Source organism: Hemitrygon akajei, chromosome 8 (assembly GCF_048418815.1).
Source record: "Hemitrygon akajei chromosome 8, sHemAka1.3, whole genome shotgun sequence".
NCBI classification, from domain to species: domain Eukaryota; kingdom Metazoa; phylum Chordata; class Chondrichthyes; order Myliobatiformes; family Dasyatidae; genus Hemitrygon; species Hemitrygon akajei.
Genome location: NC_133131.1, coordinates 101,926,971 through 101,945,826, shown reverse-complemented (window position 1 = coordinate 101,945,826; position 18,856 = coordinate 101,926,971). Strand labels below are relative to the sequence as shown.

At 41.0% G+C, this 18,856-nt stretch overlaps 1 protein-coding gene across 4 annotated transcripts in view; it reads left to right on the top strand.

The window, feature by feature from the left end:
* Window positions 1–18,856, top strand: part of tmem245 (transmembrane protein 245) — a 124,789-nt gene that overhangs the window by 57,974 nt on the left and 47,959 nt on the right. For all 4 annotated transcript variants that reach the window (XM_073054291.1, XM_073054290.1, XM_073054289.1 and 1 more), the window contains one exon: window positions 12,685–12,789. In XM_073054291.1, coding sequence (XP_072910392.1) covers window positions 12,685–12,789 — 105 coding nt within the window. The remainder of the gene's footprint in view (window positions 1–12,684; window positions 12,790–18,856) is intronic.

The following is an 18,856-nucleotide window of genomic DNA, read 5'->3' as shown; positions in this document are numbered from 1 at the left end:
TAATTTATGATACTGACCCTGATTCAACATAAAGAAACTTGTGCTATTGGAAGGGCAATTAAAGCTGCTGATTAGATGAAGAATATATTACAAATTTGTTTATACATCACAATCAAGAAATAAGGGAAAACATTTATTCATTTCTTAATATTTATTAAGAAAAGTATTTCCATTAGGTTTCATAATATACTTAATTTGTATGTGGGAGGGAAGGGCATGTTAATTTGATGTGCTTGGTGGCATGACCATACAATATTTTAATTGGGGGGAAAAAAGAAAGCAACTTGAACTAACCTTGAAAGTGAAAGAGAGTTTTTCAGGTGTCTGCGAACTGCTGTACTCTGTCAGGGTTTGCTGTACAGATCAGCCCTTAGTATCTGAATGAAGGAGCTTCTTTGGTGTCAGCCCCACTCTACTGATAAGGGGGTGGTCTGTGTCGCAGTTTGCACTGTGGTAACTGTGAGTGCCAAGGACACTGTTCAGGTCCCTGTGCCGGGTGATAGGTTGAGCTGATGCCAGTGGTCGGACTGTGAATGTCTCTTGGAGACCTTGTGCCATTCCTTACACTGAAAGTACATGTTGATGATGCACAGTCCAGGATGGCAACACAGCTCTAGCCATCTCTGCCCATTCTCGTTCACCTTGCTGATGCCATGATGGCCAAGGCAAGAAGACCATGCTTCGTGGTCAGCTCCAACTCTGGCATTGAAGTCTCCCGGCAGGTACAATCTTCCAGTGCTTGGGATTCTGAATATTGCCTCATCCAGAGCTTCATAGAACTGGTCTTTGGCCTTAGGTGAAGAACAAAGTGTTGGGGCACAGTTGCTTCGGAGGTTTACGGGGCCAGAAAGCAACAATAAGCAGAGAGCAAGGATCATTTTTGTTCTGCCTGTTGGTGATTACATGCTGGTGATCATTACATTTTGTAATAATCAATAAACCAAATGTTAGGAATCAAATGACCTTGCCCAGTGTCTCAGGGCTTGGTGTGTCTGCAGCTCTTCCACATATACCTAAGGCTTACACAGTACTGTATGTGTACTTCATTTGGCCATTGAACATGCTTGATAGCAACCGCTTTCAGAATGCCAAGTAAAATAGAAGTATCCCTATCTATTCAAATGCAAATTTTGAAAGAAGTGGCCAAGTACTTAATTTACATTGCCCCAAATTTACCTAACAGATGTCAGATATTTACTGACAAAACATTTATACAAGACACATAGACGTTTATTATAATTTAGTTACCTCAAACTTCACAGTCCTAAGTTTATAGGTCCCTAGATGTATACATTGCACACTTTTCTGTTTCCTCTTTTTTTTTGCAGTGAAGTCCAGTTCCATGTCACACTTCTAATGTATCTATCAAACCTTTGTGTTCACCTGGTCTAAAACCCTAATTTTTTTATATACTATAAATAAATTTTCTCACAGTACCCTTGTTATACAACAAATAACCTCATGCTCGTTGTTCTGTCCTCATTGCTATAATTCTTCAGCCCTAGTGTCATCATAAATTTGTTTAAAGCAATCACATTCTTCCTGAGCTGTGGTGACCAGAGCTAGAACTCTAGCTGTGGCCTAATAAATATTCTTTCAGCATAACTTCCCTACTCTTGAGCATTACACATATTCATTGCATTGGGCAATGGAGGGACTATCCCATGGACCGAACAGCCTAATTCTGCTCCTGTGTCTTATGGTTTTATTACTTTCTAGTATTGAACACTTAAAAATATCTATTTCTCTGAGTGAGTTAGTTTGCTGCATTTATCATACATTTCCTCAGCAAATGCTCTCTTTTTTTCCCAGATTGAATTATATTTGGCACTCTTGTATGCTTCGAAGCAACCTAGAAATTTCTTCCTCACCATATGCAAATACTTCCATAAATGATTTAACTAACAAATATTAAAATATTTGGAGTTATTCATTAATAACTGAATGCAGTGTATGTTTCATTAGTTTAATTATGGTTAGTGTTCGAGTGGATGTAGATGTTTGATGAAATGGAAGAATTATAGGAAGTATATGCAGAGCAATACGGTGTAGGTAACTAGAAAATAATTGACAGTATGATGCAGTAGTAAGAAAAGAAAATGTACATCAGGAAGGGAGGCTCAATTATTTCATGGAAACGGGTTTTTATGTTGGTTTTGGAGGAAAGAATTTGCTTTCGACTTCTTTGCAGGCAGTTCATGGACAGTTCCCTATGTAACCAGGGACCGTCTTAACTGAATTTTATGAAAATTTAATTGAACACGTCATTCTGTCAAAAAAAAGCCTCTTGACTATTGTCCTTGGTTTTCCTTTATTGGGCCAAGTTTTAATCCAATTATCTCATATTCTGGGATACATTTTCTTATAACCTCTTTAGTTTACTATCTCCAGTATTCAGTCTTCCTCTTTTGCATCAAGTCTACTCTTTATTGGAGATGGACAGAATACTCATTTGGATATTTGTGTAGGTTTCACCTTCACAAGAAAGCAACCTTTTTGTCTCTCGTGGGACCTTTCGTTTGTTATCCTTTATCTATACTTGAGTGCTTCCTAGATGTTTCCTGACAGTATTTTTTCATTTAGTCTTTCTTCCTTTTTAATCTCATCCAACCATTCCATCTCCTGTAGGTATGTGGCAGTTCTGAGCTCACAGTATGAAGTGCCCCCATGCTGTGCCAGCTCGAGTAACAGAAATTTGTCCCGATAAAATTCATGAACACTACCAAAAATTGGAGACAGAAAATAGAAATCTTCTCATGGAATTTATGTCAAAGTAAATAAATCATCACAAAATGTATACTGCACTAACTTAACAAGGACATAAGTTACAGAATGCCTGTACACAGTGGGACGCCACATAAATGATTTGCTTTGGAAAATGATAGGGCAGCGATCTCTAATGATATTTGTCCTATGAAACTTTATCGAACAGTGTACATCAATTTCTATTTAATTACAACCACAATCTTCCTGCCTACAATACAATTAGAGTTTTCTTGCCTATAGACTGTGCACCTGTGGAAACATTACTTCTGAGAGAAAAACTTCCAGTAAGAAAGCAGCTCCACTTATTACATGGGATTTGGTAAGGAAAACAGTTTTGCAAAATGTTTTTCAGAATGCAACCTCTCCGAAACTTGGGCTACAATTTTTGTTTGTTTGTTGAGATTATTGAGGAAGAGGCCCTACCGACCCTTCAAGGTGCCCACCCAGCAACCTTCAATTTAACCCTAGCATAATCATAGGACAGTTTACAATGACCAATTAACCGACTAACTGGTATGACTTTGGACTGTGCAAAGGAACCAGAACGCATGGAGAAAATCCACACATTGCATGGGGAGGGTGTACAGACTCTTTACATTTATCAAATGTTTCTTTTTTTTTTCCTTATAAAGTGTATTCACCAACATTCAAGGGGATCTAGATTTGGAATTTCACTCTTTGAAGATACAGTAAAATTGGTCTGAGTTCCTACTGACTCTTCCTTGAATGTCATCTATTACTCTGATAATAATTCACCACCAAGTATCTGCTTCCAGCTCATTTGATTTGCTTTCATTTTAATGCAGTTTGTTCAATCATATATTTTCATTACTGATGGATGGGCATGAGATTTTAATTTTATTGTTTATGAATGTCTTGTATAGTTATGAACAGGTGACATTTTACTTATGGAAATTTTGGAAGCATGTTTCTTAGAATATTGATTGCAGTCAGACTAGACACAGGGATGAGTCAGACCATCAATTTTATTTTGAAAATTTCTTCAATGTACAAATTATTCGGTGTGGCTGAGGAAGGCTGATATGATAATACTGATCAAAAAGAGGAAGAGGGAAAAGCAGTTAATCAGTATATTGGATGATTTTTCACAATCTGTATTTTGACATTAAGATAGATACTTTAATGATTTATTTAGTCTGTCGGTGTGACCCTGTAAACTCCACATATTCTGCCTCATCCCCCAATGGTTAGAAAAGTGTTACTGACGAGAGGGTCGGAAGGGCAGGGTTGAAGGGGAGAAAGTCCCACAGAGAGGAAGGTTTGTGAATGAGGAAATGTCAATGGGAGATGGTGGAAAAGGGATAGGAAGACAGGATATGCAGGAGGAAGGGGGGTGTGGAAGAGAGGTCCCACAGGAGGATACCGATGGGAAAAGATAACCCCACATGATGAGAGGATGCAGAAATAGATTGTACGGGAGGGGTGAGTCTGAACTGAGGCCCACAATCGGGAGATGAGATGCACCCTTAGGGTCTGGGTATCTGGTGGTGAGCAAAGTTACTCACGTGGACTGATGGTGATAGTAACACACGGCAAGGACAGGGGAGGACAATCTTACAATGGTATTTCTTTCCTTCTCACTGGAACAGTCCACTGACTGTCTCTTGTCCCTCACCAGGAAGGGGTATGAAGCTCTGACCCACCTGCTGCAGTCAGTGTCGATCTGGGCGTCGGTAACAGTGAGAAGGAACGTTGTCAATGGACATGTCACAGGCAGCGAGAAACACGGCCATTCCTGTGATTTACTACCATCAAAACAATGTGATATAGTGATAGAGGATTCGATTGTAAGGGGAATAGATAGGCGTTTCTGCGGCCGCAAATGAGACTCCAGGATGGTATGTTGCCTCCCTGGTGCAAGGTCAAGGATGTCTCTGAGTGGCTGCAGGACATTCTGGAATGGGAGGGTGAACAGCCAGTGGTTGTGGTGCACATAGGTACCAACGATATAGGTAAAAAACAGGATGAGGTCCTACAAGGTGAATTTAGGGAGTCAGGAGATAAACTAAAAAGTAGGACCACAAAGGTAATAATCTCTGGATTATTACCAGTGCCACGTGCTAGTCAGAGTAGAAATAGGAGGATATTTCAGATGAATACGTGGCTTGAAAAATGTTGCAAAGGGGAGGGATTCAAATTTCTGGGGCATTGGAACCAGTTCTGGGGGAGGTGGGACCGGTATAAACAGGATGGTCTGCACCTGGGCTGGACTGGAACCAATGTCCTAGGAGGAGCGTTTGCTACTGCTGTTCAGGAGGCTTTAAACTAATGTGGCAGGGGGATGGGAACAACTGCAGAGAGACAGAGGGGTGTAAAATGAGGGTAGAAGCAAAAAGTAGTAAGGTGAAAAGTAAAAGTGGCAGGCAGGCAAATCCAGTGCAAAAAGCAAAAAGAGCCACTTTTCAACATAATTGTATAAGGGCTAAGAGTGTTGTAAAAATAAGCCTGAAGGCTTTGTGTGTCAGTGCGAGGAGCATTCATAACAAGGTGGATGAATTGAACATGCACATAGTTATTAATGAATATGATATAGTTGGGACCACAAAGACATGGCTCCAGGGTGACCAAGGATGGGAGCTCAACATCCAGGGATATTCAATATTCAGGAAGGATAGACAGGAAAGAAAAGGAGGTGGGGTAGCATTGCTGGTTAGAGAAGAGATTAACGCAATAGAAAGGAAGGACATTAGCCTGGAGGATGTGGAATCGATATGGGTAGAGCTGCATAACACTAAGGGGCAGAAAACGCTGGTGGGAGTTGTGTACAGGCCACCTAACAGTAGTAGTGAGGTTGGGGATGGCATTAAACAGGAAATTAGAAATGCGTGCAATAAAGTTATAATGGGTGGCTTCAATCTACATATAGATTGGGTGAACCAAATTGGTAAGGGTGCTGAAGAAGAGGATTTCTTGGAATGTACGCAGAATGGTTTTCTGAACCAACATGTCGAGGAACCAACTAGAGAGCAGGCCTCTAGAGAGAACAATATGTTGGGTATTTGGGTATTGAGAGAAGAACTAGAGAGAACAATATGTTGGGTATTGAGCAATGAGGAAGGGTTAGTTAGCAATCTTGTCGTGCGAGGCCCCTTGGGTAAGAGTGACCATAATATGGTGGAATTCTTCATTAAGAGAGTGACATAGTTAATTCAGAAACAAAGGTTCTGAACTTAAAGAAGGGTAACTTTGAACGTATAAGACGTGAATTAGCTAAGATAGACTGGCAAATGACACTTAAAGGGTTGACGGTGGATATGCAATGGCAAGCATTTAAAGATCACATGGATGAACTACAACAATTGTTCATCCCAGTTTGGCAAAAGAATAAACCAGGGAAGGTAGTGCACCCGTGGCTGACAAGGGAAATTAGGGATAGTATCAAGTCCAAAGAAGAAACATATAAATTAGCAAAAAAAAGTGGCTCACCTGAGGACTGGGAGGAATTCAGAGACCAGCAGAGGAAGACAAAGGGCTTAATTAGGAAAGGGAAAAAAGATTATGAGAGAAAGCTGGCAGGGAACATAAAAACTGACTGTAAAAGCTTTTATAGATACGTGAAAAGAAAAAGATTGGTCAAGACAAATGTAGGTCCTTTACAGTCAGAAACAGGTGAATTGATCATAGGGAACAAAGACATGGCAGACCAATTGAATAACTACTTTGATTCTGTCTTCACTAAGGAGGACATAAATAATCTTCTGGAAATAGTAAGGGACCAAGGGTCTAGTGAGATGGAGGAACTGAGGGAAATACATGTTAGTAGGGAAGGGGTGTTAGGTAAATTGAAGGGATTAAAGGCAAATAAATCCCCAGGGCCAAATGGTCTGCATCCCAGAGTGCTTAAGGAAGTAGCCCAAGAAATAATGGTTGCATTAGTGATAATTTTTCAAAACTCCTTAGATTCTGGATTAGTTCCTGAGGATTGGAGGGTGGCTAATGTAACCCCACTTTTTAAAAAAGGAGGGAGAGAGAAACCAGGGAATTATAGACCGGTTAGTCTGACATCGGTGGTGGGGAAAATGCTAGAGTCGGTTATCAAAGATGTGATAATAGCACATTTGGAAAGAGGTGAAATCATCGGACAAATTCAGCATAGATTTATGAAAGGAAAATCATGTCTGATGAATCTTATAGAATTTTTTGAAGATGTAACTAGTAGAGTGGATAGGGGAGAGCCAGTGGATGTGGTATATTTAGTTTTTCAAAAGGCTTTTGACAAGGTCCCACACAGGAGATTAGTGTGCAAACTTAAAGCACACGGTATTGGAGGTATAGTATTGATGTGGATAGAGAATTGGTTGGCAGACAGGAAGCAAAGAGTGGGAGTAAATGGGACCTTTTCAGAATGGCAGGTAGTGACTAGTGGGGTACCGCAAGGCTCAGTGCTGGGACCCCAGTTGTTTACAATATATATTAATGATTTAGACGAGGGAATTAAATGCAGCATCTCCAAGTTTGCGGATGACACGAAGCTGGGCGGCGGTGTTAGCTGGGAGGAGGATGCTAAGAGGTTGCAGGGTGACTTGGATAGGTTAGGTGAGTGGGCAAATTTATGGCAGATGCAATTTAATGTGGATAAATGTGAGGTTATCCACTTTGGTTGCAAGAACAGGAAAACAGATTATTATCTGAACGGTGGCCGATTAGGAAAGGGGGAGATGCAACGAGACCTGGGTGTCATTGTACACCAGTCATTGAAGGTGGGCATGCAGGTACAGCAGGCGGTGAAAAAGGCAAATGGTATGTTGGCATTCATAGCAAAAGGATTTGAGTACAGGAGCAGGGAGGTTCTACTGCAGTTGTACAAGGCCTTGGTGAGACCGCACCTAGAATATTGTGTGCAGTTTGGGTCCCCTAATCTGAGGAAAGACATTCTTGCCATAGAGGGAGTACAAAGAAGGTTCACCAGATTGATTCCTGGGATGGCAGGACTTTCATATGAAGAAAGACTGGATCGACTCGGCTTATACTCACTGGAATTTAGAAGATTGAGGGGGGATCTTATTGAAACGTATAAAATTCTAAAGGGATTGGACAGGCTAGATGCAGGAAGATTGTTTCCGATGTTGGGGAAGTCCAGAACGAGGGGTCACAGTTTTAAGGATAATAGGGAAGCCTTTTAGGACTGAGATGAGGAAAAACTTCTTCACACGGAGAGTGGTGAATCTGTGGAATTCTCTGCCACAGGAAACAGTTGTTGCCGGTTCATTTGGCTATATTTAAGAGGAAGTTAGATATGGCCCTTGTGGCTAAAGGGGTCGGGGGTATGGAGAGAAAGCAGGTACAGGGTTCTGAGTTGGATGATCAGCCATGATCATTCTGAATGGCGGTGCAGGCTCGAAGGGTCGAATGGCCTACTCCTGCACCTATTTTCTATGTTTCTATGATCCCAAAGGAAATTACAGTGTCACGGTAGCATTATAAGTACTAGAAGAGAAGAAAGAAAAAAACTAAAATAAATAAGTTACCTTATAAATATGATGTACAAGATTTACTAGTTTACACTGATAAGATGGTAGTGTAAGAATTACCATGTTATACAATAATGGGTGCACATACCGTCCAGATAAGAAATGATGGTAGTATTGCACAGGGTGTCTGTGATAGCAGGGTGTGGTAAACAGAGGTTAATAACTGTCTAACAGGTGGTGGTCATCACTTCCCTGGCTATAGGTTGACTCATTGTGGGCCTAATGGCCTCATATAGCACTCTTTGGAGCAGTGCTGTTGTCTTAGTCTAGTACTGAACATGTTCATCATTGTGAGGTGTTTATGATTAAGAACAACGGTATTAATATATGTTGGAAAAATACTTTTTAATTAAGTGGACATGTTTCAAAAGGTGATCATTATTATATCAACATGATGTAAGATTTTCTCATTGTTCTTTAAGGTATTTCACAGGAAAGTTTAGGAGAAGTGGGATCTTGGTACAAGAGTAAAAGTAGACTGGAGAATGGGTTTGAAACAATGGGCTTGAATTCTTGATTTAGAGAAGAAATGAAAGTGCTGCGATAGTTAGGGATCTAATATTGAGATTTGTTGATAACACAAGCAAAGCATCTGTAAACAGTTTTGGTGGATTGGGAAGGTAAAAGGAAACTGGATATTGGCAATCCGAAAGAAAACAGAAAAATGCTGGGGATGAATACAGCAGTTAAGGTGCCTAACTATTTGTAAGAGTGCATATAGAGTGTATATAGAGTATAAAGCTGACATGGTAAGATAAGTCAGGTTTTGTTTGTTTTTTATTTAAGTCTATCACCCCTACTGGGCCGTAGACTGCTGACAGCAGCTCACCAGAGTACTCTGACCTGGGCCAGTTTAGACAAGGATCCTTACTCTCTCAGGGATGAAGTCCTTGGAGCGCATGTTCACGTTTCTGTAGCTCTGGATTTTTACAGGATGGGGTTGCTAACCCCGACCCAAACCTCCTCCTTTTGTAGCCAGGCTTGGGACTATCCATGGCAGAGTTACATCAGGTCTTGGTTGAAATATGATGTCCCAACTTGAGCATCCCATTACAAAGTAGCTTACACTGTGGCATAGGTCAAAGTGATGGTGCACCCCACAGGCATTCAACAAATGTAGCTAATGCTAGAGCAGATTTCCTTTCAGGCTTCAATTCTCAAGATTCAAAGTTCAAAGTAAATTTATTATCGAACTATGCATATGTCACCATATAATACCCTGAGATTCATTTTCTTGCAGGTATTCACGTTCAAGGAAATACAATGGAATCAATGAAAAACTACACAGAAAGACTGACAACCAGTGTGCAACTATAAAATAATAGTGATTATTGTAATTTAGTATTGAGAATGAGTTGTAGAGCCCTCAAAAGTGGTCCGTAGGTTGTGGAATCAGTTCAGAGTTGAGGTTGAGTGAAGTTATCCATGCTGGTTCAGGATCCTGATGATGAAGGGTAATAATTGTTGGTAATCCTGGAGCTGTGGACCTAAGGCTCCTGTACCACCTTCCTAATGGCAACATTAAGAAGAGAACATGACCCAGATGGTGTGAGTCTTTGTTGATGGATGCTGCTTACTTGTGGCATCGCTCCCTACAGATGTGCTCGATGATGGGGAGAGCTTTTCTTGTGATCGACTAGGCTGTATCCATCTCTTTTTGTAGACTTGACCATACTTATGCATTGGTGTTTCCTTACCAGGCCCTGATATAACCAGTCAGGATACTTTCCAATGTGCATACACAGAAGTCTATGAACTTTAGATGACCTGCTGATTCTGCGCAAATGTCTAAGAAAGTAGAGGTACTGCCATGTCTTCTTTGTAATGGCACTTACATGCTGGCCTTTGGACAGATCCTCTGATATGATAATGTTAAGGAATTTAAAGTTATGACCCTCTCCACCTCTGATTCCCTGATGAGGAATGGCTCATCAATCTCCACTTTCTTCCTCCTGTAGTCAATAATCAGCTATGTGGTTTTGCTGACGTTGAGTGAAAGGTTGTTGTGGTACCACTCAGCCAGATTTCCAATCTCCCTCCTATATGTCAATTCTTCACCACTTCTGATTCTGCAAACAACAGTGGTGTCGTCAGCAAACTTAAGTATGGAAATTGGAGCTATACTTAGCCTCACAGTCATAAATATAAAGAGAGTAGAGCTTGGGGCTGAGCACACTGCCTGATGGTGTTTGTGGAAGTGTTGTTGCCAAGCTGAACTGACTGGGGACTTCAAGTGAGAAAATTGAGGATCCAGTTGTTTCATGGAGGTATCGAAGCTTAGGCCTTGGAGCTTATTGATTTGTTTCAAGGAGATGATAGTGTTGAATGCTGAGCAGTCGTCAGTGAAGTGCATCCTGATTTTCACTGTCCAGGTATTTCAGAGATGAGTGACGAGCCATTGAAATGGCATTGCTGTTCACCTGTTGTGACAGTAGGCAAAGCAATCACGTTGAAGAAATCTCAGGAGGCAAGTAGGGAACTAACTCTTAAACATCACACAGAGTATTAAATTAAGGTTAAAACCTAAAATTAAAATCATCAGATTCTAAAATAGTTTCAAAGAAGCCAGATTCTGACATGTTCATTAAATAGTAATCATGTATTGGCAAACCTTTTAACTTTTCAGTAACACTTCGTGTTACAGGGCATGACAGTTTCTGGGGTTTTAAACGGGAATAATTGTTTGGAAACACAGGCGTTCTCAGGAGATTGACATCAGAAAATTATGCCAGATAAGCAGATCCTGTTGAAGATCAGAGACTTTGACAGCACCTACAGAAATTCAATATTTATCTGCACATGGTGGCAGTGCTACTATTCAACTACTTCAAACTGAGTCTAATAATTAAACTCAATTCCTCTTAGAGATTAGCCATTTGACAACTCTATTTTTAATAGGTGCAAGATCAGTGTGCTAGTGGATGTGGATGCTTTCATAGGGACAGATTTCATCTCTGCACCATTTGTCTTATTTGGCTTTATCAGAGGACAGATTATTAATTTCCTGATTGCACTTATTTTTGCACTGAGTCCTTTTGAATTAACTCTTGAACCTGCAACAGGTAGTGGGACTCTACTAAATAAATAAAATAAAGCTAGATATGTGGTGACATATGTACTTCGTTAGTAAATTTATTTTGACCTTTGAATACACCCTGTAGATAGGTTAGTTGTATATTAAACCCTCTCTAATTATGACTGTAAAGATTTATTGACGCACATTTCTAGGTCAATGTTTATGGAAAAATGGAAAAATTTTCACAGGAATTGACAGTGATCTAGGAATAATGGTGCATAGTTTCCTGACGGTGGAATCTCATGTGGATAGGGTGGTGAAGAAAGCTTTTGGTATGCTGGCCTTTATAAATCAGAGCATTGAGTATAGGAGTTGGGATGTAATGTTAAAATTGTACAAGGCCGAATTTGGAGTATTGTGTACAGCTCTGGTCACCGAATTTTAGGAAAGATATCAACAAAATAGAGAGAGTACAGAGAAGATTTACTAGAATATTACCTGGGTTTCAGCACCTAAGTTACAGGGAAAGGCTGAACAAGTTAGGTCTTTATTCTTTGGAGTGTAGAAGGTTGAGGGGGACTTGATAGAGGTATTTAAAATTATGAGGGGGATAGATCGATTGATGTGGATAGGCTTTTTCCATTGAGAATAGGGGAGATTCAAACAAGAGGACATGATTTGAGAGTTAGGGGGCAAAAGTTTAAGGGTAACACGAGGGGGAATTTCTTTACTCAGAGAGTCGTAGCTGTGTGGAATGAGCTTCCAGTAGAAGTGGTAGAGGCAGGTTCGGTATTGTCATTTAAAGTAAAATTGGATAGGTATATGGACAGGAAAGGAATGGAGGGTTATGGGCTGAGTGCGGGTCAGTGGGACTAGATGAGAGTAAGCGTCGGCACGGACCAGAAGGGCCGAGATGGCCTGTTTCTGTGCTGTAATTGTTACATGGTTATATGGCTTGGGCCATTTGCAAAAGTTGTACTGTACACTATATCTAACCTTTGTTACAACTTTGCTTAGAAATTTGAATGTAAAGAAGCACTTTTAATTCATTTTAATGTCCAAATTTTGATTTTAGTTCCATTGAAAGAAAAATGTACACTCCAGAATTTTTGACTTTGATTTAATTGGTTGTGTTTCGTCTGCATTATGAATACAGCATTAACATCATTACTTCATTAGTCCTTCTGCATTTGATGCAATTCTTAACAGATTTATCAAAGGATCTGCACTTTTCACGAATGTTATTCATTTATGAGAGCTGTAGAGGGTTTTGCCTGAACATTTTACAACAGGTTTGATGCACATGGCTGAATTATGTATTTATAGCACAAGTTTCTGCATGTTTCATAAGTACTTGAATTTTCTCAATAGTCACTGATCATAGTACTAGTATTTTGCTTTTTCTTTCAGATTATTTTTTGTCTGGAGAAATCATTGGATAAGTTAATCAGCGTTTTTATCATCTTTTTGTTGGTTATGGGAACATTACTTCTGGCTCTGCTCCTAACTGCAAAGGTAAAGATGTGTACATTTTTTTGAAAAAAAAGAACATTGAGAAAGTACGCTGTCCTAAGCTGATGTTTCCAAATAGTGACACACATGCAAAATATCTTTTGGAGTTACACAGGAGAAATCGTGCAGTGGTACTTAGTAAGGTGTATGTATTTGTGTAGGTGGGTGGGAGATGAGGTGGGGATTGTAGAGAAGATGCCAGGGGGATGGAGGGTGAGCAGTTGATTGTGTGGTTGCAAAGATTGGAATGAGGTAGACAGAAAATAATTGGCATTCATGGAATTAAAATATAAACTATATTGACAATTCAGTGGGACAGCTACTAAATCCCGAATAGAATTCCAGTTTAAAAAAAAAGAAGTTTGCTAATCATTTCTTTGGGTATATGGCATTATGAATATACATGCAACACCCACAAAATGCTGAGGAACTCGACAGGCCAGGCAATACCTATGAAATGAGTACAGTCGACGTTTCGGGCCGGGACTCTTCAATGGGACTGAAGAAAAAAAGATGAGTAGAGTTAAAAGGTAAGGGGAGGGAGAAAGACAAGGTGGTAGGTGAAACCTGAAGGGGAAGGGGTGAAGATAAGAGCTAAGCTGGAAAGCTGATTGGTGAAAGAGATAAAGGACTGGAGAAGGAGGTGTCTGATAGGAGAGGATAGAAGGCCATAGAAGAAATAAAAAGGGGGAGGAGCACCAGAGGGAGGTGATGGGCAGGCAAGGAAATAAGGTGAATGAGGGAAAAGGGGAAGCGGAATGGTAAAGTGGGGGGCTGTTACCAGAAGTTCGAGAAATCGATGTTCATGCCATCAGGTTGGAAGCTATCCAGACAGATTAAAAGGTGTTGTTCCTCCAACCTGAGCATGGCCTCATCATGACATTGGTGGAGACCATGGATAGACATATCGGAATGGGAATTAAAATGGGTGGCCACTGGGAGATCCCACCTTTTCTGGCAAACGGAGCATAAGTGCTCAGTAAAGCGGTCTCCAATCTACGTCAGGTATCACTGATATACATTCTACTTTTATGTAATTAAATGTATAAACTTTTCTATATTGCATCTATTTTTATTGACAATAGTCCTGCAAAACCTGTATTTTATTATATGTCTTAACATTTAAAAGAGCAGCTTTCTTTCACATTTATAGCCATATTCTGATGTCTATCATGATGTTAAGTGTAAAAAAAATCACTGGGAAAACCAGTCATAAGAGAATTTGCATTAATTATTTGCTGATGAAACCCCTATCCAGGCTTCTATTAGGCATAAACTCAACTATTTGAATACTGTCTCAGGTGGTCACCGATCTTCCACACCATAATGAAAGCTCTCCCAAAACTATCCTGACTCTTTGAAATCCTCTTTATCTCACTGATATCCAAGATAAAAAATGCAGGTGTTGCATCCTCCACATTTACAGGTGAAGTGCTAAGAAAAGATGGGTAGTGGAATTGGAAGAGAGGACTAAGGAGTTAAACTGTGAATGGTTCATAGTTTTCCAGACCACTTCATGATCCTTCCACTACCTTTCTCCATCTCCTGACACTTCACCCATGCTATTGTAGTCTTGGTTCTAGGTGAACTCCTTACAGTATTCAAAGCTAAATACCAGTTACTCCCACACTACTGCATCTGCTTTAACTACCTAGTGATTACTTATTCTGTCTTTACCTTCTTTGGGATGATCACCTTTCTGAAATGTGTTTTTTATCTATGGCACTCCACCATATGGATGCACTATTGTAGCATCAGCTGTACCCCAGGCTCAGAATCTGGAATTTTGGCTCTTTCAGTTGAGGGTGTTTTCTGCACCAATGGTGTCCATGCCAGATGTATCCTGATTTCCCACGACATATTCAATGGGATGTCCTGCCTAGTTTCTATTACTAGAATAAAAACCAAACAGCAATCTCAGGTTTAATCTGTTTGTTTTTCATCACTGGGCTGTTTAATTTCAGATTAAGTAAATTATTGCCATATTCTCAATATAACTATTTTTAATATATAAGAAAATGTTGGCTGATCTCTCCTAGTTTTCTTAATTTAATCCTCCACCCTGTCTTGGAAGGTTTTCAGCATCTCACCTTACCCTGCATGGCTTCTGCACATTCTCCCACTCTTGCTGCTTTCCAGCAGAAATATCTACCTGTTTTGGAGCAACAAGTTTCTGTGTGGGTCTTCAGGTCTCAATAAAGTCCCTTCCTGACACCCCACTCTGGTCTTCTGCCTTCGCTGGATCTTTTCATTGCCAACTGCCGACGGGACATCAAAAGTCTCGACTTCACCACTGCTCTTTCCAAATCCAACTAAACTCATTCCGAATACTCTGCTGTCCACTCTCTCTGCACTAATCCTAACTTCACCATCAAACCCGCAGATAAGGGAGGTGCTCTAGTAGTCTGGTGGACTTACCTCTACCTTCCTGAGGTCCAGCAACAACTGCCAGACACCTCCTCTTACTTAACCCTCGAATAGCATCCCACTAAGCACCAGGTCATTGTCTACCACGCCATTGTGACCTTGTTAATTCTGGGGATCTCCCATCCACTGCCACCAACCTCATCATTCTCTCACCCTGCAAATCCCATTTCTACCCTGTATTCAAGGTCCACAAACCTGCCTGTCCAGGTAGACCTATTGTTTCTGCTTGTTCCTGCTCCACTGAACTTATATCTATGTACCTCTGTTTTATCCCGCCTGGTTCTGTCCCTTCCTACCTACATCCGTGACACTTCACATGCTCTTGATCTTTTCAATGATTTCAAGTTCCCTGGCCACGAGCATCTTATGGATGTCCAGTCCCTATACAGCTCCATCCCATCCCCCGCCCCCACCCCAGGAAGGCCTCAGAGCTCTCTGTTTATTTCTGGACACCAGACCCAACCAGTTCCCCTCTACCTCTGCCTAGCAGAACTTGTCCTTACTCTCAATAATTTCTCCTTTGGCTTCTCCTGCATCCTTCGAACAAGGTGTCGCCATGCGTACTTGCATGGGTCCCAGTTATGCCTGCCTTTTTGTTGGCTATGTGGAATAGTCTATATTCCAAGCCTACACTGGTGTCACTCCCCAACTTTTCCCACGCTGCATCAACGTCTGCATTGGTGCTGCTTCCTGCACCCATGTGGAGCTCGTCGTCTTCATCAACTTTGCCTCCAGCTTCCACCCAGCTCTCAAATTTACCTGGTCCATCTCCCTCCCCTTTCTCAATCTCTCTGTCTCTGGATACAGCATATCTACTGATGTCTATTATAAACCTACTGATTCTCACCCTGGACTATTCCTCTTCCCGCCCTGTTACTTGTAAAAATGCCATCCCCTTCTCTCAGTTCCTCTGTCTTCGCTGCATCTGCTGTCAGAATGAGGCTTTTCATTCCAGAACGAAGGAGATAGAAACAGAAACATAGAAAGCCTACAGTATAATACAGGCCCTTTGGCCCACGATGCTGTGCTGAACATGTACTTACTTCAGAAATTACCTGGGGTTACCCATAGCCCTCTTGTTTTACTAAGCTCCATGTACCTATCCAGGAGTCTCTTAAAAGACCCTATCCTATCTGCCTCCACCACTGTTGCCAGCAGCCTATTCCATGCACTCACCACCCTCTGCGTAATAAAACTTGCTCCTGACATCTCCTCTGTACCTACTTCCAAGCACCTTAACATTGTGCCCTCTCATGTTAGCCATTTCAGCCCCAGGAAAAAGCCTCTGACTGTCCACATGATCAATGTCTCTCATCATCTTATACACCTCTATCAGGTCTCGTCTCATCATCCATTGCTCCAAGGAGAAAAGGCCGAGTTCACTCAACCTATTCTCATAAGGCATGCTCCCCAATCCAGGCAACATCCTTGTAAATCTCTTCTGCAATCTTTCTGTAGTTTCCACATCCTTCCTGTACTGAGGTGACTAGAACTGAGCACAGTACTCCAAGTGGACCAGGGTCCTGTATAGCTGTAACATTACCTCTTGGCTCTTGAACTCAATCCCATGGTTGATGAAGGCCAATGCACCATCTGCCTTCTTAACCACAGAGTCAACCTGTGCAGCAACTTTGAGTATCCTGTGGACTCGGACTTCAGAATCCCTCTGATCCTCCACACTGCCAAGAGTCTTACAATTAATACTATATTTTGCCATCATATTTGACCTACCAAAATGAAGCACCTCACACTTATCTGGGTTGAACTCCATCTGCTACTTCTCAGCCCAGTTTTGAATCCTATTAATGTCCCGCTGTAACCTCTGACAGCCCTCCACACGATCCACAACACCCCCAACCTTTGTGTCATCATCCAGGTCATTTATAAAAAAATCACGAAGAGAAAGGGTCCCAGAACAGATCCCTGAGGCACACCAGTTGGATCGCATGCCTCCTTACTTTCTCCATAAGTCTTGCATGGGGTACCTTATCAAAAGCCTTGCTGAAATCCATATACACTGCATCTACTGATCTACCTTCATCATTGTGTTTAGTCACATCCTCAAAAAATTCAATCAGGCTCGTAAGACACGACCTCCCTTTGACAAAGCCATACTGACTATTCCTAATCATATTATGCCTCTCCAAATATTCATAAATCCTGCCTCTCAGGATCTTCTCCATCAACTTACCAACCACTGAAGTAAGACTCACTGGTCTATAATTTCCTGGGCTATCTCTACTCCCTTTCTTGAACAAAGGAATGACATCTGCAACCCTCCAATCCTCCAGAAACTCTCCCGTCCCTATTGATGATGCAAAGATCATTGCCAGAGGCTCAGCAATCTCTTCCCTCGCCTCCCACATTAGCCTGGGGTATATCTTGTCCAGTCCCGGTGACTTATCCAACTTGATGCTTTCCAAAAGCTTCAGCACATCCTTTCCCTTAATGTCTATATGTCGGAGCTTTTCAATTCATTGTAAGTCATTTCTACAATCGCCAAGGTCCTTTTCCGTATTGAATACTAAAGCAAAGTATTCAATAAGTACTTCCTCTATCTCCTCCAATTCCATATACACTTTTCCACCGTCACACTTGATTGGTCCTATTCTCTCACGTCTTATCCTATTGCTCTTCACATACAGTAGCCTGCAAAATTTTGGGCACTCCTGGTCGAAATTTCTGTTACTGTGAATAGTTAAGCGAGTAGAAGATGAACTGATCTCCAGCAGGCATAAAGTTAAAGATGAAATATTCTTTTCAACATTTTAAGCAAGATTAGTGCATTATTTTTGTTTTGTACAATTTTAAAGTGAAAAAAGGAAAGGAACACCATGCAAAACTTAGGGCACCCGAAGAGATTTGAGCTCTCAGATAACCTTTACCAAGGTCTCAGGCCTTAATTAGCTTGTTAGGGCTATGGCTTGTTCACAGTCATTGTTAGGAAAGGTCAAAGCTTTCAAATGCAAATTTCAAAGCTTTATAAATACCCTGACTCCTCAAACCTTGTCCCAACCATCAGCAGCCACGGGCTCCTCTAAGCAGCTATCTAGCACTCTGAAAATTAAAAATAAATGATGCCCACAAAGCAGGAGAAGGCTATAAGAAGATAGCAAAGCGTTTTCAGGTAGCTGTTTCCTCAGTTTGTAATGTAGTTAAGAAATGGCAGTTAACAGGAATGGTGGAGGTCAAGTTGAGGTCTGGAAGACCAAGAAAACTTTCCAAAAGAACTGCTCGTGGGATTGCTAGAAAGGCAAATCAAAACCCCCGTTTGACTTCAAGAGATCTTCTGGAAGGTTTAGCAGACTCTGGAGTGGTGGTGCACTGTTCTACTGTGCAGTGACACCTGCAGAAATGTGACCTTTATGGAAGAGTCATCAGAAGAAAACCTTTCCTGTATTCTGACTACAAAATTCAGCATCAGAAGTTTGCAAAGGAGTATCTAAATAAGCCTGATAAATTTTGGAAACAAGTCCTGTGGACTGATGAAGTTAAAATAGAACTTTTTGGCCGCAATGAGCAAAAGTATGTTTAAATACCAGCAAATTCTACAAGCAAACATCACACCATCTGTAAAAAAAAGCTGAAGATGAAAAGAGGATGGCTTGTACAACAGGATAATGATCCTAAACACACCTCAAAA